The sequence below is a fragment of the Pseudochaenichthys georgianus genome, chromosome 11 (assembly GCF_902827115.2).
Source record: "Pseudochaenichthys georgianus chromosome 11, fPseGeo1.2, whole genome shotgun sequence".
NCBI classification, from domain to species: domain Eukaryota; kingdom Metazoa; phylum Chordata; class Actinopteri; order Perciformes; family Channichthyidae; genus Pseudochaenichthys; species Pseudochaenichthys georgianus.
In genome coordinates, this window is record NC_047513.1 from 3173103 (window position 1) to 3198429 (window position 25327).

The 25327-nt window shown below is 45.7% G+C and overlaps 1 protein-coding gene across 1 annotated transcript in view; it reads left to right on the plus strand.

Annotated features, from left to right (window-relative positions):
- Window positions 1–1925: 1925 nt before the first annotated feature.
- Window positions 1926–25327, plus strand: part of gabbr1b (gamma-aminobutyric acid (GABA) B receptor, 1b) — a 155276-nt gene continuing 131874 nt past the window's right edge. The window contains exons 1-5 of the mRNA XM_034094381.1: window positions 1926–1991; window positions 13043–13107; window positions 14978–15116; window positions 18075–18260; window positions 18628–18645. Of these exons, the coding sequence (XP_033950272.1) occupies window positions 1949–1991; window positions 13043–13107; window positions 14978–15116; window positions 18075–18260; window positions 18628–18645 (451 nt within the window). The 5' untranslated portion in view covers window positions 1926–1948. The remainder of the gene's footprint in view (window positions 1992–13042; window positions 13108–14977; window positions 15117–18074; window positions 18261–18627; window positions 18646–25327) is intronic.

A 25327-nucleotide genomic window follows, 5' to 3' on the forward strand; every position in this document is an offset into this window, starting at 1 on the left:
CCAGGCTTCGGCTTCGCGGCTAAAGACCTGTGAGCCCGGACCAGTTCAGGAGAAGTAGGCATGATTTGGTCCCCCAGAAGCTGGGGTAGTAGGTCGGAGAAGAAGGCGGTTGGTCGCGGGCCCTCAATCGACTCCGGGAGACCAATGATGCAGATATTCTTGCGGTGGCTGTGGGCCTCGAGGTCTGCAGTTTTCGCCCACAGCTTAGCATTGCTAGCGGCTAGCTCCGCGCATGTAGCTTCCAAAGTCGACAGGCGCCCGTCGACCAAATCCGCATTCGACTCCAAAGAGGTAATACGCTGCCCATGATCAGAGATAATCGCATGAACCAGATCAATTTTGGACTCGAGTGCGGCGATGACAGTTTTGAATTCCGTTGAGAGGGACACTTTATGGCTCTCCAACAAGCTGGTTAGCGCCTCCATGCTAACGTCGCTAGTAGCGACGTTCTCCGTAGGCATAGAGTCTTTCTTGACTTGTTTTGCGGGCTTTGGTGGCATGTCTCCTTAAGGTATAAAGTTGCTCAGCTGTTTATGTATCGACTAGTGTACGTATGAAGTGAGTAATGAGGTTTCTACCTAATAAAAAGTTGGAAGCGAGGGAGCGGAGGAAAACGCGTCTACTCCTCACTCTTCATTCCAGAAGTCGCCTCTTTTCTCTTTTAAAAACATTTTTTTTTACTTTATATACTGAATATCATCATTAATAATAAATGCATACAAGAAGTCATGTGTTGATGGAATTTGTAGATTTTTCTTTTCCCGCTTTGTCTTTCAAAGTATGTTATACATTTGTAAGTAGTTTCCATTCATCTGGTGCACTTTGAGAGCCTAATGTGATGTTAAATCAGAGACAACTTTGTCATCTAACAACAATTATAACATTAAAAAAAAAAATAAAACAATCGCTGCCGACACACTGAGAGAAGCACAACACTTGTTCTGTTGTTGGCTTCAATAACCAGAACAGTCTTACTCATGGAGAGTCAGTTCATGAAAGAACACCGTGAAGAACTGAAGCTGGAGTCTGGTTGTTTTGTGTTGTTTCTCTTGAAACAATACATTGTAAATGTATCACACTGTAGTATGACAAGCTACAGCGCACACTTGTTTGACCATTCTAACCAACCGGGAGATGCTTGCTCTCAAACTTTGTAGGAATGAGCTTCACCTCTTAGTTGGAAAGATGTACATGAGTATGCAAATCCACATGGGGAGATCAAAGTCACACACTCACCGGCACACTGCTCAGTCACTTGGTAGTTTCTTCTGTCTGAAAAGCACAGTCAAAGACTTCAGAAAAGTTTCCCAGCATGCTTCTCAGACATGGCTACTGTCTCCTTGTTACCCAAAGCACATGAAGAATTTGTTCAGGGACAGCAGTATCTCGGTGCCAGTTCTCCTCCTTCCAAGGTGCCCTTAAGCAAGGCACAGACCTCCAATGACCCACAGGTCCTGTTGGTGCATGTGTGTGTATTTGGAGGATACTAGAGAAAGGCTTTCCCCACACACTTGTGTACACAGTGAGAACCATAAGCAAACTCCTACATACCATCCACATCGGATACACAACTCTTCTCAGTATCTGTTGCAGCTGACTGTCCTCCCACCCTGGCCTTTCATTTGTGCTTGCTATAATGTGACTGACTTGCAAGAATCCCCTGTTGCTGAAGGCGTTCAGCTACTGGTGCAACTATCGCACAATGAGCTGTGGTTGCTTGTATCATTCTACATAACCTTGATTCTGCAAAAAGGTACAGGGCGTTTGACATGAGCGTGATGTATTCCTCTCTTCCATAGTAGAACACGACCTAACCACACGCACAGGGCTTCTAAGGTCGCTGCAGCTGTCTCTTTCCCTGCCAGTTCCTCTTTGACGTCTCTTCTCCTCTCTGTTCTGTCATCCAGGTGGCGGGATGGCGCTCTCCTTTCTTCTCTCCTGCTCTGCCATGCTGCCCTTACTCAGAGTGTCTGCCTATAATACATCTGCCGGTAAGTGTTTTCTCTGACACAATGTCTCCAGTTGTCTCTACAAAATCATGTTGTCTGGTAGTCTGGTGTGTCTTTGTTCTTTGTTCTTGAGTGTAATATGTTTTGCACCTATGTTGATATGTGGACGGTTAACATGACAGAACAAAGGTCTCCTGATCCATTCGTAGCCCTCTTAGTTGTATCTTAACTAGGGCTGTCAGTCGATTAAAATAGTTAATCGCGATTAATCGCAAAATTAATCGCACATTTTTGATCTGTTCTAAATGTACCTTAGAGGAATATTTTTCAAGTTTTTAATACTCTTATCAACATATGAGTGGACAAATATGCTTTATGCTAATGTTTATTATCATTTGAACAATGACAAATATTCTCATGATATTAAACACAACAACCTCTGAACATTACAAATATTCGCCTCAATTCAACCTGGAACCTCTCATACAATACAAATGTGTGTGTGTGTGGTGTGTGTGGTGTGTGGTGTGTGGTGTGTGTGGTGTGTGTTGTGTGTGGTGTGTGTGTGTGTGGTGTGTGGTGTGGTGTGTGTGTGTATGGTGTGGTGTGTGTGTGTGTGTGTGGTGTGTGTGTGTGTGTGTGTGCGCGTTGGAGCTATGTGCAACTCAAGGCATATGCTCGAACGGGAGCTGCCTGGACGCTGCAATCATGTTGCGCACTATCCGAGCTGAGTGTGCTGACTTCTCCTACAATGTCCCGCTGTCTGCTTCCTGCATCAAGTCAAGTGCTCGGCGCAGTTGTGGCGAAATGTCGCTCCTCTGTTTTCATTTAAACAGCTCCTTATATCCGTTAGCGCAGCTAGCTAGCACCAGATGCTAACAACAACAATGCACGTAAGGTCTCTCTCGCTCGCTCGGGCCACACATACACACACCCTCCCGGTCCTCCCGATGGCCAGTCGGTGCCTGCCGGTGAGCGTGGAAGTGTGGTCTGCCACAAGCGGGCGGCAGGAGCGGGGCTGTCAGCTTGTAGATGGTATTTTAAACTCGATGCGCTCTGAAACTACGGGGCGGCCGAGGAAAAAAATACACATGCGTTAATCACGTTAAAATAATTAGTGGCGTTAATTATTTTTGGCGTTAACGCGTTATTAACGCGTTAACTTGACAGCCCTAATCTTAATGTAAAAACATCTGGCTTTGACGAAAGAAATACCCAAGATTGTTTGTGTGCTCATTGTTAGTTTAGTGTCTCTCCTGTGACATGTCTCCATGCTTTAATGTCCAAAAAGCTCTTCATTGTTCTCACACCCCTGTAGCTTAGCAGTAGTGACGCCGAGCCGCGCCACCGTCCTTATGGATATCATAAATGTGTTTGCAGCAGAGCTTCTTTGTTTGCAATATTCATGTATCAATGGAGAACTCCTATGGCTTTTTATCGAGAGAGCCATCGTGGTGCTCACGTCCGGATCAGCCTACACACAGGGCGTCACTGCACCACACTACTGCTGTATTGATCCGGACTAATGAACACTTATAAAAGCCTAAACAACATCACAAGTAGATGTTTGATGCCCTCGACAAAATACCAACATGACCAAAAGGTTCCTGCATTGGTTTCTTTCTTAATCATGCAGCACCTCTTTTCACCCTCTGTCCAAAACCAGAGCCCAGTCTGCTCTGATTGGTTAGCTGGCCGGCTCTGTTGTGATTGGTCAACCACTTAGAGATGTCCCGCCCCTTAGCCTCTACCATGTACATGTGTTGGAGCGCTAGCCAATAAAAGCGTGAGTGTTACATAGTGATGTCATTATGTTCAGGAAGTAAACAAAGGAGTCCAATGAAGGCGTTTCAGGCACAGGGGGGGGGGGGTGGTTGAACTTCCTCTGGAGGGAACCCAGGGATTTGAGCCTTTGCAGACCACCATAACCTACAGGAAAGGGAGCACTCCATAGCTATAGGGTAGTTATGTCGATGAACATCTGAGGTCCCATGCTCCTCCAACAGTGCTACACAATAAAACAGATAAAGTAGTGCAAGTAAATACAATAAAATAGAATAGAATAGAATATATGCAATATGGCACCTAATAAAACTATAAACAGGACGATAGACCAGATAGCAGGTCCAGCGGTAACTGCTGTGGTTTATTTTGATGTCAAGCCAAAACACATTTCTGGCTCTAAGGACACTCAACAACACATGCAGTACCTCTTGACCTCAACATATTGAGATTCATACATGTGTGCCACGATCATAACAACAAATGCATCAGAATGTTGTTTGTTGTTTCGGCTCGGCATCAACCCAATCTCCCCATCAAAGTACTTTGCAAAGTCGCCCCCTGTACTCTGAGTTCCACACTTTAGGTATGGGACTTCCTCAGAAACACGCCGTTTATTCTGACCATTTCAGATTGGTGGTCACATTTCCTCCACTCTCTTGCTGAAGCCCCCCAGGCAGTGTGCTCAGCCCCTTCCTGTTCATGCTGATCTGTTTTGAAGTGTGCAGATGAAACTACCATCATTGGCTGGATGTCACACAACTGGTCTTGGTCATGTTGGTATTTTGTCGAGGGCATCAAACAGCTACTTGTGATGTTGTTTAGGCTTTTATAAGTGTTCATTAGTCCGAACCAATACAGCAGTAGTGTGGTGCAGTGACGCCCTGTGTGTGTAGGCTGATCCGGACGTGAGCACCACGATGGCTCTCTCGATAAAAAGCCATAGGAGTTCTCCATTGATACATGAATATTGCAAACAAAGAAGCTCTGCTGCAAACACATTTATGATATCCATAAGGACGGTGGCACGGCTTGGCGTCACTACTGCTAAGCTACAGGCGGCTAATGTTTGGTGTGATAACGTTTAGTAGCCTCATTTAGTCGCCTGTCTTTTTTATGACACACAAGCTTCAAATATTCACTAGAAAGGTGTTTACTGACGTATTTTATGTCCTAGAAAAAACATGAACATCTCTAAAGCTTGTGTTGACCACCAACCTTTTATCAGTCATCCAACTACAAACACGTCCAAAGAAACGTTGACTCACAAGGACAAGGGACCCAGGAGTGGTAAAATGCTGACTCATTCCTGAACTATTATACCTGCCTTCTCACAGTCGTGTGCAGGTAACAGCATTAAGACAATGTTTCTGGGTAGATCTGCATGACTTTGTTTGTATTCACTTCAACACCAAGGTCTCTGTCCTTTTTCTTTCTTTCTTGTAATCAGTTTCCCTATGAGCATGGCATTGTTGCCAAAGTTCGGACTGGTCCATTCCCCATCTCTAACAGCCTAGCTTGGCAGGCATGCACAGCCCTACACTTAAACACCATTCTGCAACCAACAGCAGCTGAGGGCACTGATGAATATTTGGTGTATATTAGGGCTCCTTCATACCCGAGCTCATGCTTTGACACTAATACTCAAGGCACATGTCAGATCTCTGTAAGGCAGACACAAACCTGCTGTCATTAGTTAACTGTCACTCCCTCTTTTTGCTGAGAGGTGGTGCAGGGCTGCTTGTTATGAAAGTCACGTCTTTCCTGGCCTGTCGTGAGCGGTGCGGCGACTATGTAGTAATTAGGGTTTTACACTGTGGGTGCACCTGGGGGGGGGGTGGCAGGCTGCAGATGGGTTATCCCCGGGGAGGAAGAGGCTGAGGATAATCAGATGCACAGGAAATACGTGTTTTGAAGTGAACTGGGAGGACACGGGGAATGCCGGCACACAGAGGCGGAGATGCTTCTCCCCTGGACGGATGGATATCGTGTGCTTTAATGGATTACTGATGGCCATAGTGTGAGGCAAGGTGCTGGGTTTCACGGGTCATTTCACATCTTCATCAAAGGGTCTATTCATATTCTGCAGGCTTATCTCCCCTCGTTCTTCTGTATTAGAGGAGTGAGAGAATGCTGAGGGGCGTTTCCCCAGTGTGGCCATAGTGCAGGTCTTATCTGCCTATCCATGTAGTCTCTGTCCTTTAGATAGAACATGTCATCAGGAAAATAACACCTCATTTGGAAGCAAGGCAAGTTTATTTATACAGCACCTTTCAGCACCAGGCAACTCAAGGTGCTTTACAAAAATGAAAGACATTTAAAAGGCATTTAAAAAACAGTAAAAGATAATAAAATAAAGTTACAGTGCAGTCTAAGATATGAATAGTTCAATTATTTTCGGTTCTTGATTTTTAATTTATTCACAGAACCTCTCTTTGGAAATCCGAACATTTCCGTCCCGATTGTTAATTTAGACTGATTGTTTTCACCGTGTTCTGCTCGCATGACATCCACAGTCGGACCCTCAGGAGGGTGTACTAGCCCCCTACCCTACTCTGCGTTCCATAACAAAGTCTCTAAGTGTTACCTGAACACCCCGTGTTACCAAAACACGATTTTTCACCCGTCGGTGCTGTGATACTTGGAACTCTTTTTTATCATTCTTTAATTGTTATTTTTTCCCAAACGTTAATGCCAACTATTGCAAGGTTTAAGTTCCTCAGTTTGGAGCATTGCATATTAGGAAGAATCCCCATGGGCTGAGGATGTGTTGGTAATCATTTCCACATGTTGAGGACATTCCTTGGAGCAGTCCCCATAGCACACCCAGGTCTCCAATGCTTGTGTTGGATGGAGCTATAGTCAGCAGAAAGACGCGTATCTGTATCTCGGGGCTGCAGTAACTGTGAGGCCTCCGGTGACCGGCGAGCACCGTGTGAGGCTGTTTCTTGCATCTTAACAAAGTATTCACACGGAGATGTTTGGTATTCATTTTAAGGAGGCCTTATTCTGCTTTGTGGTTTTTTTTAAGTTTATGTGCATGTAGAAGAGACATGTAGAAGAGGGGACACATGTTGATGTAGAAGAGACATGAAGAAGAGGGGACACATGTTGATGTAGAAGAGACATGGAGAAGAGGGGACACATGTTGATGTAGAGGAGACATGAGAAGAGGGGACACATGTTGATGTAGAGAGACAAGAAGAGGGGACACATGTTGATGTAGAAGAGACATGAAGAAGAGGGGACACATGTTGATGTAAAGAAGACATGTAGAAGAGGGGACACATGTTGATGTAGAAGAGACATGGAGAAGAGGGGACACATGTTGATGTAGAAAGACATGAAGAAGAGGGGACACATGTTGATATAGAAGAGACATGTAGAAGAGGGGACACATGTTGATGTAGAAGAGACATGAAGAAGAGGGGACACATGTTGATGTAGAAGAGACATGAGAAGAGGGGACACATGTTGATGTAGAAGAGACATGAGAAGAGGGGACACATGTTGATAGAAGAGACATGGAGAAGAGGGGACACATGTTGATGTAGAAGAGACTGAGAAGAGGGGACACATGTTGATGTAGAAGAGGACATGGAAGAAGAGGACACATGTTGAATGTAAGAAGAGACTGAAGAAGAGGGGACACATGTTGATGTAGAAGAGACATGAAGAAGAGGGGGACACATGTTGATGTAGAAGAGACATGAAGAAGAGGGGACACATTTTGATGTAGAAGAGACATGAAGAAGAGGGGACACATGTTGATGTAGAAGAGACCTGGAAGAAGAGGGGACACATGTGTGTGGAAGAGACATGGAGAAGAGGGGACACATGTTGATGTAGAGAGAGACATGAAGAGAGGGGACACATGTTGATGTAGAAGAGACATGAATAAGAGGGGACACATGTTGATGTAGAAGAGACATGAAGAAGAGGGGACACATGTTGATGTAAGAAGAGACATGAGAAAGAGGGGACACATGTTGATTGGAGAAGAGACATGGGGAGAAGAGGGGAACACATGTTCGATGTAGAAGAGAACATGAAGAAGAGGGGACACATGTTGATGTAGAATAAAGAGACATGAAGAAGAGGGACACATGTTTGATGTAGAGGAGACATGAGGAAGAGGGGACACATGTTGATGTAGAAGAGACATGAAGAAGAGGGGGACACATGTTGATGTAAAGAGACATGAAGAAGAGGGGACACATGTTGATGTAGAGAACATGGAGAAGAGGGGACACATGTTGATGTAGAGAGACATGGAAGAAGAGGGGACACATGTTGATGTAGAGGAGACATGAAGAAGAGGGACACATGTTGATGTAGAGGAGACATGAAGAAGGGGGGACACATGTTGATGTAGAGGACATGGAGAAGAGGGGACACATGTTGTGTAGAGGAGACATGGAAGAAGGGGGACCATGTTGATGTAGAGGAGACATGGAGAAGAGGGACACATGTTGATGTAGAAAGACATGGAAAGAGGGGACACATGTTGATGTAGAAGAGACATGGAGAAGAGGGGACACATGTTGCTGTAGAGGAGACATGAAGAAGAGGGGGACACATGTTGCTGTAGAGAGACATGGAGGAAGAGGGGACACATGTTGATGTAGAAGGACATGGAGAAGAGGGGACACATGTTGAGGTAGAAGAGACATGGAGAAGAGAGGGGACACATGTTGATGTGAGAAGAGACATGAGAGAAGAGGGGACACATGTTGATGTAGAAGAGACATGGAAGAGATGAGGACACATGTTGATGTAGAAGGAGACATGAAGAAGAGGGGAACACATGTTGATGTAGAAGAGACATGAAGAAGAGGGGACACATGTTGATGTAGAAGAGACATGATGAGAGGGGGACACATGTTGATGTAGAAGAGACTGGACAGAAGAGGGGACACATGTTGATTAGAAGGAGACATGGAGAAGAGGGGACACATGTTGATTGTAGAAGAGACATGAAGAAGAGGGGACACTTTTGATGTAGAAGAGACATGGAGAAGAGGGGACACAATGTTGATGTAGAAGAGCATGGAAGAAGAGGGGACACATGTTGATGTAGAAGAGACATGAGGAAGAGGGGGACACATGTTGATGTAGAAGAGAGACATGAAGAAGAGGGACACATGTTGATGTAGAAATAGACATGAAGAAGAGGGGACACATGTTGATGTAGAAGAGACATGAAGGAAGAGGGGTAACACATGTTGAATGTAGAAGAGACATGAAGAAGAAGGGCGTACACATGTTGATATGTGAGAAGAGAGCATGGAAGAAGAGGGGACACATGGTTGATGTAGAAGAGGACATGAGAAGAGCGGGGACACAGTGTGATGTAGAAGAGACATGGAAGAAGAGGGGACACATGTTGAATGTGAAGAAAGACATGGAAGAAGAGGGAGACACATGTTTGATGTAGAAGAGACATGAAAGAAGAGAGGCGACACATGTTTGATGTAGAAGAGACCATGAAGAGAAGAGGGGGACACATGGTGATGTAGAGAGAACATGAGAAGAGGGGACACAATGTTGATGTAGAAAGAGACATTGAAGGAAAGAGGGGACACATGTTGATGGTAGGGATAGGTATACATGAAGAAGAGGCGAACATGTTGATGTAGAAGAGACATGAAGAAGAGGGGATCAAACATGGTTGATGTAGAAGAGGACATGAAGAAGAGGGGACACATGTTTGATGTAGAGGAGACATGAGGAGAGGGGACACATGTTGATGTTAGAAGAGACATGAAAGAGGGGACACATGTTGATGTAGAAGAAGCATGGAGAAGAGGGGACACATGTGATGTAGAAGGACATGGAAGAGGGGACACATGTTGATGTAGAAGAGACACGGAGAAGAGGGGACACATGTTTTTTGTTGAGAGGACACGAAGAAGAGGGGACACATGTTGATGTAGAGAGACATGAATAAGAGGGGACACATGTTGTATGTAGAGGGAGTCCATGAAGAAGAGGGGACCCACATGTTGATGTAGAGAGACACGAAGAAGAGGGGGACACATGTTGATGTAGAGGAGACAGGAAGAAGAGGGGACACATGTTGATGTAGAGGAGACCAAGAAGAGGGGACACATGTTGATGTAGAGGAGACACGAAGAAGAGGGACACATGTTGATGTAGAAGAGACACGGAGAAGAAGGGGACACATGTTGATGTAGAAGAGCACGAAAGAGGGGACACATGTTGATGTAGAGAGACTGAAGAGAAGGGGACACATGCTTGATGTAGAAGAGACATGGAGAAGAGGGGACACATGTTGATGTAAGAGGAACTGAAGAAGAGGGGACACATGTTGATGTAGAGGAGTCATGAAGAAGAGGGGACACATGTTGATGTAGAGGAGACATGAGGAAGAGGGACACATGTTGATGTAGAAGGGACATGAAGAAGAGGGGACACATGTTGATGTAGAAGAGACATGGAAGAGGGGACACATGTTTGAGTATAGAGACATGGAGAAGAGGGGACACACATGTTGATGTAGAGAGACACGAGAAGAGGGGACACATGTTGATGTAGAAGAGACACGGAGAGGGGACACATGTTGATGTAGAAGAGACGTGAAGAAGAGGGGACACATGTTGATGTAGAAGAGACTGAAAGAGGGGACACATGTTGATGTAGAAGAGACATGAAGAAGAGGGGACACATGTTGATGTAGAAGAGACATGGAGAAGAGGGGACACATGTTGATGTAGAAGAGACACGAAGAAGAGGGGACACATGTTGATGTAGAAGAGACATGGAGAAGAGGGACACATGTGATGTAGAAGAGACATGAAGAATAGGGGACACTGTTGATGTAAGAAAGACATGAGAAGAGGGGACCATGTTGATGTAGAAGAGACATGGAGAAGAGGGGACACATGTTGATGTAGAAGAGACACATGGAAGAGGGCACATGTTGATGTAGAAGAGACACGGAGAAGAGGGGACACTGTTTGATGTAGAAGAACACGAGAAGAGGGGCACATGTTGATGTAGAAGAGGGGACACATGTTGATGTAGAAGAGACACGGAGAAGAGGGGACACATGTTGATGTAGAAGAGACACGGAGAAGAGGGGACACATGTTGATGTAGAAGAGACATGGAGAAGAGGGGACACATGTTGATGTAGAAGAGACATGGAGAAGAGGGACACATGTTGATGTAAGAAGAGACACGGAGAAGAGGGGACACATGTTGATGTAGAAGAGACACGGAGAAGAGGGGACACATGTTGATGTAGAAGAGACATGGAGAAGAGGGGACACATGTTGATGTAGAAGAGACATGGAGAAGAGGGGACACATGTTGATGTAGAAGAGACATGGAGAAGAGGGGACACATGTTGATGTAGAAGAGACATGAAGAAGAGGGGACACATGTTGATGTAGAAGAGACATGGAGAAGAGGGGACACATGTTTGATGTAGAAGAGACATGAAGAAGAGGGGACACATGTTGATGTAGAAGAGACATGGAGAAGAGGGGACACATGTTGATGTAGAAGAGACATGGAGAAGAGGGGACACATGTTGATGTAGAAGAGACACGGAGAAGAGGGGACACATGTTGATGTAGAAGAGACACGGAGAAGAGGGGACACATGTTTGATGTAGAAGAGGACACGGAGAAGAGGGGACACATGTTGATGTAGAAGAGGGGACACATTTTGATGTAGAAGAGACACGGAGAAGAGGGGACACATGTTGATGTAGAAGAGACACGGAGAAGAGGGGACACATTGTTGATGTAGAAGAGACATGGAGAAGAGGGGACACATGTTTGATGTAGAAGAGACATGGAGAAGAGGGGACACATGTGATGTAGAAGAGACACGGAGAAGAGGGGACACATGTTGATGTAGAAGAGACACGGAGAAGAGGGGACACATGTTGATGTAGAAGAGACATGGAGAAGAGGGGACACATGTTGATGTAGAAGAGACATGGAGAAGAGGGGACACATGTTGATGTAGAAGAGACATGGAGAAGAGGGGACACATGTTGATGTAGAAGAGACACGGAGAAGAGGGGACCGTTAAGATTGATTACATTCCTGTCCCTTTGTTACTTTCCTAACCTCTGGATTCTAACCCTTTTGGTACATCCGTCTCAGACAGTGGGGACATGCTGTGTCTGCTCGCTCGTCAGGCCACAGCTGTCTGCAGGCTCCACATTGAAAAGATCATCTGCTCATGTGGAGGCTGTCTGCTGGGGGGTGTGAGGAGAGTAGCCCTCAGCTGGAAGCAGGCTGCTGGCTCCATCTAGTGGTTGGCTCAGAGACGCTCAGACACCTTTGTATTTCACAAACGGTTTTTCCTCAATATTTTAGAAGGTACTTTCTGAAATATTTTTTCTTTTAATCTCTATGTTTTTTTGTAGGCTGTCATTTACATGTTCTTTCATCCTGTCACAGGAATGATATTGACCAATGTAAGGGTCAGCAGTTAGGGGTTTCTCTCTGCTTTATAGTTTCATCATCAATTCTAGACCATCTTCCAGCACAAGTCTCTAAAGCTTTTTGAACGGGCACAGTGAAAGGCTGCCGTCTTAGGGAAGAAAGTGTTTCCAATCCCAATAAAGTATTTTCTCAAAGCATTCATGATGTGACATTCAATTGTTCACATGGGAAGTGAGAGAAAGTCCCCTCTGGAGCAGTGCTTCTCAAAGTTGTGGTCCGCGGACCACTGGTGGTCCGTGACCGCCCCCTAGTGGTCCGTGAGTATATTGGTACAATTTCATATTTGAAATAAATAAATAATTTTAAGTTTTCCGCACTCTCGCAGGAATATCTCCGCAATGGAGCGAGGTTAAGTTTCACTGTCAATTGTATGATATAGCCCAGCGCAACACCTTCATCACACATGTTGCCACTTGTTTGTACCATTTTCAGGCGATTTGTAATCTGTTCTAGAAAAAACGATGTGTTTTTTTATTGGTTAAGTGTCCTTGGTATGAAAAAGTGTGAGAAACCCTGCTCTGGAGGGAACACAGGGATGTTAGCCTTTGCCTACATGCTCACACCTAGAGAACCCACTACAGGAGAGGAAACAAACACTGTGTGTGTGTGCGTAATGAAGCAACATCTCAGTCAGGGCACCACGGGGCTCATTTGAGTGTTTCTGTAATGTTATTTAGAGCCAGTGAGTCTTAAAGCATAGACACGTGTGAGGCTGTCAGGATCCAGGGTGATGTGCTGCTTCACAGCAGCAGCAGTGAGAGACTAGAGGAGGGGGGGGGGGGCTGGGTCTCTCTCTGCTCCACCTGATGGTGTGCCTCTCTTTCAGGCTGTGCTATCATCCGTCCTCCCAAAGACGGAGGGATACGCTACAGAGGGCTGACACAAGAGCAGGTAGGACTGGCTGCTGGCGCACTCTTATGATCGCTGCACAGAGACACATGGAAAGGAACACGTTGGAGTGGTGAGACTAATGACATGTGTTTGTAGTCCAACCTGAGAGTTAGCATCACACGGGCTCCAGCCACAAAACGCCATCCGATCTTTATATCGGATAGAGCCAAAGAGCTATATTAGCAGAAAATAAGCTCTTTGGCAAATACTCATTTAAGTACATGTTTTGTTCAGCAGGATATTCTCCACATATTAAACTACTTTTTTTGCGTAAATGCAATTACCAGAAGTAAAAGAAAGCTGACATTCGGCTATAAAGGAACTGGTCACATGACTTACTGTAGCGTCACCACCACTAAGCTAAGGTCGACGATGATGTAGTCTCATTTAGACTCCAGCTTCAGACAGTCACCAGAGGGGGGTCTCCTGACTGCCAGGGACCAGGAAGTGAGGCAACAGGACACAGGGTTTTTTTGTATTTACCCAAAGATAATACATTATAAATCAAGAATCTTTACTAACTAGGCCTATAAATCAGGTCAACAGGAAATAACTTGAATAAATATAACAGCAAAGCGACCTGCCACCATGACAGAGCCATGCACCTCCACAGAGGCTTGGCCACACCAGGTAGAACTCAAGGGGTAATTAAGATGAACACAATACAAAAGGACATGGACCAAACCAACATCCCTGTTTTGACATGGAGCACATGTCCCAATTGGCTCCAGTATTTATCCGTCCTCAGCCCTCTGCCACATCTGTTGCTGAACCAGGAAGTAACCTCCCCCAACGACCACATTAACTCAAATAAAAGGAGTTAGCACTTCACACAAATAATTGTGCTAAAATGTGTGGAAATACACTAAATCATGTCCTTTCAATCAAGTGTGCCGTGTTGACTCTTGGAGTGGCTTACTGCCACTGACGTGAAGTCACACTAAAGGAAGTGAGGGTGCAGTGATATGACCTCCGTGTACCTAACCACACACACATTCAAGAACCATTGATTCAAGACGCTGGAACAGGAAGTTGTAAATTGCCGACTCACATCCAGGTTTTAGAACTCATTCCTGCACCAGAGGTTCATATAACGCCCCGAATCAACTCTATATCAAACATCTGCTACTACGCTTAGTTTCTTCTTCTTCTTCTTCTTCTTCTTCTTCTTCTTCTTCTTCTTCTTCTTCTTCTTCTTCTTCTTCTTCTTCTTCTTCTTCTTCTTCTTCTTCTTCTTCTTCTTCTTCTTCTTCTTCTTCTTCTTCTTCTTCTTCTTCAAAGTGATCCATACTTAAGATCACCAATCAGCAGCGAGAGGATAACATATTTGTTTCAGTCTTTCCGTTGTAAGTTGTTTAAGCCAAGTTTGGTCAGTCTGACCTTACGTTTCCTCAACAAGATCTTTATCGACAACACGCCATGTCATAATCACCATATGCTGATGGCCTTAGACTCATGGATAATATACCTTTAATGGAATTGATCAAGACAACAATTGAAAATGGCGGAAGTGTTCAACCAAACAGGAGCTGATCAGAAGACAAGGACATAAGTTACTAAGATTTGGCCAAATGAACATTTCAGACGAGTGAATAAGTGTTAAGGGTGCATGTTGTGTTGCTGTATCACTGACTGAAGTGTTGAAGTATTGAGACTGAGTGAATGCTTTCTAATTGGATGGTGGGATGTAAACAGCCCTCATCCTGACGATACAACAAAGTATTACAACTCGGTCATTGCTGTGCAAACAATATAACCAGTCTATGTTGTGGTGTACTAATTCTGATTCTCTGTGTGTGTGTGTGTGTGTGTGTGTGTGTGTGTGTGTGTGTGTGTGTGTGTGTGTGTGTGTGTGTGTGTGTGTGTGTAGATCCGCAGTGTGCAGGTGCTCCCTGTAGACTATGAGATAGAGTACATCTGCAGGGGCAACAGGGTGATCGTGGGACCAAAGGTCAGGAAGTGTCTGCCCAACGGCACCTGGACCGACCTGAGCCAGCGCAGCAGATGCTGTGAGTTCACCTCAGCTGTCACACACACACACACACACACACACACACACACACACACACACACACACACACACACACACACCACACACACACACACACACACACACACACACACACACACACACACACACACACACACACACACACACAGATTCCCGTGCTGCCCTCACATCGTGAATGAAAGCTGTCTGACGGATATGTTTTAAAGCTACACATAATCGATGAAATAGTATTCAATTATAACAGAGGAGTTACATTTCAGTGCTCAGTGTAATAAGTGTTATTATTTCCTAATATTCAAATCCTGTTATTTATTTTGACCACATATTCAGCTTAAAGCCGTATGTTTTGACATTGGAGCATTTCAAAACATACATTTCAACTGCAAACAAAAAGCTACTCGTCGCACACATCTAGCAGTGGTCTCTCAACAATCCAGACAGAATGACAAGTTATTGTTATACAATAAAATAATAGGAAAGCATGATAATATATATAGAGAGGGAATTATGACCTCACTGAAATGTTTTCAAACATAAAATACATTTATCTAGTCTCTTTCTCTTATATGGAGAATCGTTGAATTCCCCTGGATTGGTGTGGACTTTGTTTCTGGCATCTTGACATCCTTAGTACTTATTTACTGTATAATTAGTATTTCTGTATCATTATCATATTAAATAAAATGTAGGAAAAATTGGATTACAATATAATACATTTGTTACTTCAGTTCTTAAACTAAATAAGATACGTTTGACCTCGCACAGATCCTACAATATGTTGTAACCTTTTCAATGATTCATCAAAGACCCTTTCATTGTGACTTTCATGAAATAAAGCTGTGGGAACAAAACGTTGAAATGGGGCAATGGAAAGAAGTGGAAGGGAGGGGGCTGGGAAATAGTGTGTGTGTGTGTGTGTGTGTGTGTGTGTGTGTGTGTGTGTGTGTGTGTGTGTGTGTGTGTGTGTGTGTGTGTGTGTGTGTGTGTGTGTGTGTTTGTGTGTGTGTGTGTGTGTGTGTGTGTGTGTGTGTGTGTGTGTGTGTGTGTGACATTCACACCCATCCACCTTCAGGGGAAAGCGAGGCTCTCTGTGTGGAGCAGGTAAGACGTTAGTCAGCCTGCAGGCATGCTGCCTGAACACAGAGAAACACAGACCCTACACCGACTGGCCTTAAGATGTCACTGTCTGTCTGTTAAAGAAATGAAGGCCCAATTCCAAACCAACTCCTACACCCTCCCCCTGCACGCTTCACTCAGTTTGTGTCGAGGGTCCGCCACATTGAGTGCTGATCCAAACAACAAGTGGGGAGTGGGAGTTATCGAGGCCATTCTGATACCACCAGGCAGTGTTGGAAGAAGTACTCATCTTTTACTTCAGTACAAGTACAAATACTATGGTCGTAAAATACTTCACTAAAAGTAAAAGCCCTGATTACAAAATGTGACTTAAGTAAAATATTAGCATCAAAATGTACTTCAAGTATCAAAAGTAAAAGTACTCTAAATGCAGAATGGATCTTTTCAGTATTTTATTATTATGGTTATTATATTATATTTATTATAAACATGTGTTTTAGCGTTGCAGTTTGTCAAAGTGGAACACACTGTAGATTAGCACGATACCATATCAGCATATCATGTGTTTATTATACGGAGGCGTTACAAGTTCAATATTTGTTTATGAGTTATACGGTTTTTTTGCACGATTTGAGAGGCTTTACGGCCCGTCCACACGGCGGCGTGCGTTGAAGCTTCAACGCTTTTGCCCATTCATTTTGATTGGGGTGACATCACACTTTGCCGAACTGCATTGTGGGAGCGTCACTTCGCTTTGCTCGTGTTGCTCGCTTCAAAAGTTGATTAATGTTCAACCTTTGAAGCCTCGGCAGAAGCGTCAGCCAATCAAATCATATGCCAGTACAAGCTCTGGCCAATCAAACCACGTGCTTGTGTGTCAGGGGCGGGCGATTCATGTGATTGGTTGTTGGTCGAGCTTCAGACACGCCCGTCGGCAAGCTTCAACGCACGGCGCCGTGTGGACGCTGCGTCACAGAGGGTGGTGAAGCTGCACAGCACATCACCAGGACGGAGCTGCCCTCCATGGAGGACCTCTACTCCCCGCGGCTCAGGAAGAAAGCCCTCAGGATGATCAAAGACCCCATCAGCCCAGCCACAAACTGTTCAGTCTGCTGCCGTCTGGCAGGCGGTACCGCAGCATCCGGACTGAAACCACCAGACTGAGGGACAGCTTCATCCCACAGGCCAGAGACTGCTAAACACCTGGGCTGCTGAAGCAACATCCTTCATATTCATCTGGCTGCTACTTAGAAATGATGTATCTATTTACCCAATATACCCTGTTAATGACTTGCATAGACTCTTATTGCACTATTTCACTTTTTAAAACTATGTTTCTTCTTATATTTACTATTCACTTGCACTATATGTGTCTGTTTATCTGTGTTTTGTGTTGCACTGTTGGAGAAGCCTGTGACACGAGATGTTCATCGACATAACTCCACTGTAGCTATGTTCGCATGACAAATAAAGAACCTTGAGCCTTGAGATGTAGAGGAGTAGAAATACAGAGGAGTTTTAAATTGAAATACTCAAGTAAATAAAATATAAAACCCAATGTAGTTCCTCTCCACCTCTGCCACCAGGCAGGGTGTCTCCTGGCTCATGGTCACACCTCACACCGCTTGAATGAGGAACTTGCTATAAATCCAGCTTTGACTGTTTTTCTGTTTGTTCACTGTTCAAGTTTTCCCTTTTTAAAACTCCTCTTCATTATGTCCTTCTGCTACACTTCCCTCACCCCCTTCTCTCCCTGTCTCCTCATGTTTGACACCATGCACTCTTTCTTCAGTAGAGCCACTCCACAGGGCAGCATTACACCGCCACACTGACACCGTGTCCCTGTGGTATTAAAGAAGTCCCCTGTGCCTCTCTGCAGTGCTGACGTGTCCCCGGGTGTGGACATCATTGGAGAACGGCTGGGTGTCCTCTTGGCCTCTGGGGCCCCCGGTGGAGGGGACAGTGCTGCACTACAGCTGTCTGCCCTCCTTCATCCTCATGGGCAGAAACTCAACACAGTGCAACAAGATGGGCAAGTGGGACACGCCCAAAGCTGTGTGTCGCTGTGAGTCCTCTCTCGCTCACATTGAAGCTTCGTTTGCAACGTATTGACTAATTACCAGCTTTCTGAAATCACACACGAGGCAGGCTCACTGGTGTTTACGTGTTTTACTTTGACTCGCTGCCAGTCTTAACGAGACAAGTCATTTAAACAGCAGCAGCCTCGCTGTACGGCACGTTCAAGTGTCTCCCCAGTGCACTCACTCTAAAGAGAAGATCAGAAGGAGGCAGCGATGACGGAGACTTTTGGCTCTGTTGTATTTTTGCAGTGTTCAACTATTTGAAGATACAGAATATGTGTGTGTCCTGATTGTTCTTAGATAAGCTGTAAAACCAAACTCTGCTTTCTTTCCTCCTTTCTGCTCCCAAAGATGATCGGCACTACAAAGGTAAGAAAAGTAAAAAAATCAATAAATGTTTGAAATACTTTGAATGCCCCTGTGATCCAGCAGCGTGTCATGTGGTCGTGTGGGTGGTGAACGCTAGCAGCATGGTGCTACTTAGCTTCAGAGTGCAGATTCATTGAGACAGCCGACAGACACAGCAACATCCCACGGTGTTACTTTGCTCTGCAGCTCGTAGCATCTATGGTACGATGCCAGCAGCTCTGCAAAGCACTATAGCAGTTCTACAGACCATGTGACATGTAGTTCCTTTGCCCGACACATGCACGCGTATTCAAAGCAGCCTAATCAAATGACCCTGGTCCGTTATCTGCTAAAGAATCATTCATATATGAAGAATGCTTTTGTGACAGAATATGAAAGAATACATATTTGTTCAGCTCGTACCCTTCTGAGCTGTCCCTTGCAGCATCTGGATCACAAGCAGCCCATGCTGACCAATCACAGCTCCTGTTCTCTTCCCGTCAAGCACCTGGCTGGGGTTTGGTGTTCAGCAGCAGGAAAAGGGTGTTCATACAACCCATGGCATGTGATGCAGGGGATGAAGCATACGACTGATTAGTTGGAATGTATCAATAGTTCTTTTTCAATCTAAACCCTTTCAGAGTGCTCGCACATGCAGGTTGAATGACATTATATAGCGTACACTCAACCGGTTTAAACTGAAACATGTTATATTACTTAGCATGTTTTGGTCCGTCACTAAACTACACACTTACCAGCGTGTTTGTCTTCATAAGGTTTAAGGTCCCACTACTCCTTAGAGCATGGTTTGAAGTGTGTGTGTGGTGCTGTTGAGAAGTCGGACCGTGATGAACGGTTAGCTCCAAACAATGAGGCTAAGTACTTACTGAAGGATCCTTTTGACTTGTTATCATTGTCACTGTAGATGCAATGTGCATTGTTAAGGTACACTTAGACTTAACATGACATTAAAGATGTTCTGTAGCTTTGTCTGCAGAGTCACACACCCTCAGTGCACCCTGTAGCGAGTCGAACTCTAACACAGAGAGACCTGTCTGCTGCCCCAGAACGCCTCGTTGGACAGTTCTAGATTCTTCCTGGTACCAAGTGACGTAACGACGACCCAAATGGACCAATCCGTGGAGGGACCTTTAGCATCGAGCATAGAGCTCCCTGAACGTCGTTAATAGACGAGTTGGGATCGCGGAGAAACACTCACCGTATCTTTTCACGCGTGTGTGCTCAGGCTGAGTTTCGCGTGTCTCGCTGTCTCGCAGACCCCACGCCGCAACCAGGAAACCACACCAGTAATACAGCTCACACTGTCCGCCCCTCGAGTCTCAAAGGGCGGAGTGGCGAGGTCCCGCCAACACGGCCCAGGGGCTCCAACGAGGCCTTTAGGACAGAGAGGGGATACACATACTATACAGAGATGTAGTGAGTTTGGAACATTGCACAGTATAAATCTATTCTAGTCGACCTCAACAATGAATTATGATCAGTAGAAATGGCCATGACATGTGACCTTTAAGCAGCAGCTCCCAATGGATGTGACTAGGCAGTACATACTAAGGAGTGGTGCAAGTATGAGTACTTAACCAAGAAATTACCGCTTCAGTTACAGTTGTGTTTAGAAGCATGAAATAATGTCCTGAAGAGATTCTCAAGTTTTTTCTACTACATAGAAAATGTCAGTAGTTCCCCCCACATGTGAAGTTTCTATTCCAATCAGGAGAGACGTGACGTATGACATACATGTTTATTACTGGGACACATCACATGAATGAAATGGTGTTGGCGAGTAGGCCCCGGTTTGCAGGATGATCATTCAGGAGGGGAAACCCCGCTCCGATGAACCCCCCGGGGTCTAGACACTGGTGGTGGTGGTAAGTGGTTCGGTCCGGTCTGAAGGGAGAAGGTTTTAGCTGGCCCTGTATTAGGAGACAGGAGGCGAAGGAGTGGAGGAGGGTTGCGCGTTGTCACCTGAAAGGACAGCTGACGGAGAGCATATTTAAAGCGGTTAGCGGGTGCGATGATTGGCTTGTGGAAAAGGGGGGAAGTGATTGGATAGCTGAGGAGTGACGCCCCCGATCACTTATTGAGAGAGGAGAGAGTATTGAAATGACGTGTAACAGACTTGGTCTTCCTGATTGAACCTGAGCTAAGCTTCATGTGTTGACCGAAAAAGCATGTTTAATACCAGAAATGTGTTTTGCCACAGAGCCTATTTTTTGAAATAAATTGTAATCAAATTGGGAATCATTACTTTTTGCGAGGTAGCCCTTCAGATGCTAACTTCTGGGTCGGCCTACACAAATACATCATCACTGCAATCTTATTGTGATATTGCTCTTCAGGCTGTTCTGTGAGCAGAACTAGTCAATGTACTTTAATTCATAAGGATAACACGTTGATTGTATGGACTGAACCTTGTCTGTCATACCAGATACTGTAGATGTGTGAAAAAGTGGAACATTAGCATTAAATATACACTGAACACAAATATAAACGCAACACTTTTGTTTTTGCTCCCATTTTTCATGAGATGAACTCAAAGATCTAAAACATTTTCTATATACACAAAATAACCATTTCTCCCAAATATTGTTCACAAATCTGAAAGAATGTGTGATAGTGAGCACTTCTCCTTTGCCGAGATAATCCATCCCACCTCACAGGTGTGGCATATCAAGATGCTGATTAGACAGCATGATTATTGCACAGGTGTGCCTTAGGCTGGCCACAATAAAAGGCCACTCTGAAACGTGCATTTTTGCTTTATTGGGGGGGTCTGGGGGGGTCCGAAAACCAGTCAGTATCTGGTGTGAGGGGTAGGATTAGGGTTAGGGTTAGGGTTAGGGTTAGGGGTAGGGGTAGGGTTAGGGTAATGTTGTGAATTGAGTGGCCTGTGTTCGTCGTCCATAACATACGCCTGCCCATACCATAACCCCACCACCACAATGGGCCACTCAATTCACAACATTACCCCAACCCTAATCCTACCCCTCACACCAGATACTGCCTGGTTTTCGGACCCCCCCAGACCCCCCCAATAAAGCAAAACTGCACGTTTCAGAGTGGCCTTTTATTGTGGCCAGCCTAAGGCACACCTGTGCAATAATCATGCTGTCTAATCAGCATCTTGAAATGCCACACCTGTGAGGTGGGATGGATTATCTCGGCAAAGGAGAAGTGCTCATGGTTATTTTGTGTATATAGAAAATGTGTTAGATCTTTGAGTTCATCTCATGAAAAATGGGAGCAAAAACAAAAAGTGTTGCGTTTATATTTTTGTTCAGTGTATAAACCCTGCGCCTGGTACAGGAGACAACATGAATAAAGGAAATGGAATGCACTCGGCTTATTATGAGCAAGTCCAGACTGACTGAGATCAGACTGACAGTCTGATCTCAAGGTGGCGACATTGTGCTGCCTATAACGGAGCTGCTGCCTCCCAGATGAAGAGTGGGTGGCCGTGGCTGCTTTTACACATCGCCTCCAGCTCTTTGTTCAGAGAAGGTCATTAAGCCACTGTTGTGTGCAGTTGGTAATATCCTCTGAATAACCGAACAGCAAGCAGCTGTGGGGGATAAGGCCGTTTGTGGGGGATAGGACTTCCTTTGTCTCCTTAGCAACACTGATAACAGCAACACTGTCCAGAGGATCATTTCACCCCTGAAGCTATAACACCTCATTCACCTTGCGCTGTTCACATTAGTACTACAATCATCATGTCATTCAGTTTTTAAGAATTTAACTTAAAATGGTGTTAAATATAATAGTTTTTTCAGTATTTTTATTGAATAAAAATAAATGCTTGAGCAGATAAATACCATTCACACAGCATCCCCCTGACGCCCAGTGGAATCCACAGCACCTGAAGCTGATGGGGGGTGCAGCCTCACGCTGAGGAGCTGTTTACTCCTCCTCTCAGCGTGAGACTTCTTGATTAGATTTTTCCGACAAGTTAAGAAATGAATTATTCAGTTTCTCCTGCGTTCCCATTCTATACAGTTCATGACCTCCATACATTTTGCCATTCAAATAAGTCTCCCTCACAGAATGAAGACAGAGGACATGTCCTCAGTGGGAGCCGCTGTCCCTTTTAGACATACACAGGAGCTTGAGACATGCTGGATCTTTTTGGACAGCTCTGAAGGAATCCTTGATGTCGATGTTTGAGTGATTCCTCAGCAGTAATACAGCATGTGGATCCTCCGGGGTGAATGTGACCTTCACTGCTCCATAATTGCTTTGATTATAGATAAACTTATCTGCAGACCCCAGTGTGTCAGACTTACTGATTGGAGACTCTCCCTGGGACTCACATCTACAGAACCAAGTGAGCCCTACAGAGAGATGTGTGAGCTGATTAATTATCAGTGTCTCTTTTATAGTAATGTTAGATATTGACTTTAATTTAAAATCAGCAGGTTGACTTTATGTGACCTTATAAATATGCTATTTGAAGAGCACTGTGTAGCTATCATTTCAGTACTGGATACAGCTTGTTTTCATTAAGCCCCCTCCTCTCAGCTCGGTCTCCTCCGGTCTCAGCTGTGCAACATAAATGGAGGACCCAGAATAACTTGAATAAAACCAGCTTGTAGGCCTGAATGATTTCAGTAAGCGCTCTCTTTCCCAATGTAAGGCAATAGGAACACAGACCTTCGGTTAGCATTCACCATGGGGGTCTGATCCCATGCTGCCCTGACGCCCCACCGGATCAGCACACCTTCTGCTGCTTCAAGTGCTCACTGAAGCTCCTTCCAGCTAAGCAGTTGACAGATACTTTTAACAGAACCTACCTTTATTTAAAGCACCTGCGCACCAGGTATGTGCAGCCCTGGCTATAGTCTGTGTTGGTGTGTGTGGGGGGGGCTGTGCTGGTTGTACAGTCTGACCGCTGCAGGAAGGAAGGACCTGCGGCATCTCTCCGTGAGACACCGCGGTTGCAGAAATATGTCACTAAAGGTGCTGCACAGTGAGGACAGGGTGTCCTGGAGGAGGGGGACACGTTGTTCAGCAGGGAGGACAGCTTGGCTGCCTTTCTCCTGTCTCCCACCACCTCCACAGTGTCCGGAGGACCCCCAGGACAGAGCTGGTCTTCCATTCCAGTCTGTTCAGTCTCTTCCTGTCAGCAGCCAAGATGCTGCTGCCCCAGCAGGCCACACCATAGAACATGTCTGATGCCACAACAGAGTCATCCAATGTCTGAAGGAGTGCCCCTGCACCCGAAGGACCTCAGTGTCCTCAGCAGAAAGAGTCTGCTCTGTCCCTTCGTGTGCAGAGCAGCAGAATGATCAGTCCAGTCCAGTTTACTGTTCAGATGAACACCCAGGTATTTGTACGATTCCACAATCTCAATGTCCGCTCCCTGGATGTTCACTGGTGTGGGGGGGGCCGTCTGAAGTCCACCACCAGCTCCCTGGTCTTCCCTGCGTTGAGCTGCAGGGGGTTTCTCTGGCACCAGAGGGGGAGGTCCTGCGTCAGCTCCCTGTCCTCCTCGTTGGTGATGAGGCCGACGAGGGCAGAGTCGTCAGAGAACTTCTGCAGGTGACAGGTAGCAGTGTAGAGGGTGAAGAGAAACGGTCCAGAACCGTCCCCTGGGGGGCCCCCGTACTGATGATGGTGTCTGATTGACACTCCCCGGTCCTCACGTACTGTGGGCGGTTGGTGAGGTAGTCCAGGATCCAGGAGGTGAGGTGGTGATCCACCCCCTCACCTGGTTGGTTGTGAGGGACAAGGTGTCGTCAACCGGTGGGGGGGGGGGAGAAACAGGGGCTGATGTGAGAGGTGACTGTGAGCTGATGGCCGGGAGCTGAGTAGAGGTGGGAGAGGTGACAGGGCCATTTCCAGGCAGTGGGGACAATGGGGGTGCCGCAGGGGGCAATGGGGGTGCCGCAGGGGGCAATGGGTCGGGGGCGCATGACTGATCAAACCTATTGATTTGTTAGGAAGTGAGATGCTATTCAGCACACCAGCTGGGGTGAACAACGTGTTGCCAGCTATAACACATTATTCACTGCAGTAATTGTCCAATGGAAGGCTCTTACCGATTGGCTCAGTTGGTAACGGCAGGGTATGAAGGCACTGTTATTTCACCATATCACACTAAAACATGAAACATTGACTTTAATGAAATGTCTTTTTTCACATGTCTCAGGGTGAGACGCTGTCTGCACCATCATCACACTGAGCTGTGCAGTGATGGATGACCTGTCTCACATCTGCAGGTATGCACAGACAGAGGGGGGGGGGGGGTACAGAGGATAGGTATGGAGGTGCTGGTTTATATTCCAGGGTGGGTGAAGGAGACGGAGAGCAGAGTGACATTGGGCCGGAGAGAGAAGGAGAGGACAGGAGATTTATGTTCCTCATCTGTTGAGCAAACAGTGCTCTGTGGATGTTTGGAGGGAGGCGGGGCTGCTCTCTGCTCTCATTACTCAGCAGCAGACTGCAGCTGAGCCTGTCTGCTGCGTGGTCAGGAGACACGCTGTCCTCCTGTCTGCTCCGTGGTCAGGGGACAGGCTGTCCTCCTGTCTGGACAGCTTATCTTTCATCGTTACCCAACAAAGAGAGTAAGGGACATTTTAGTGAGGTAAAAAGCCGGTGTGTCCTTGGGCAAGACACTTCACCTGAACTTGCTCCTGTGGGTATTGTCCACAGTGACCATTGCATGTATATAAAAAACATGTATATG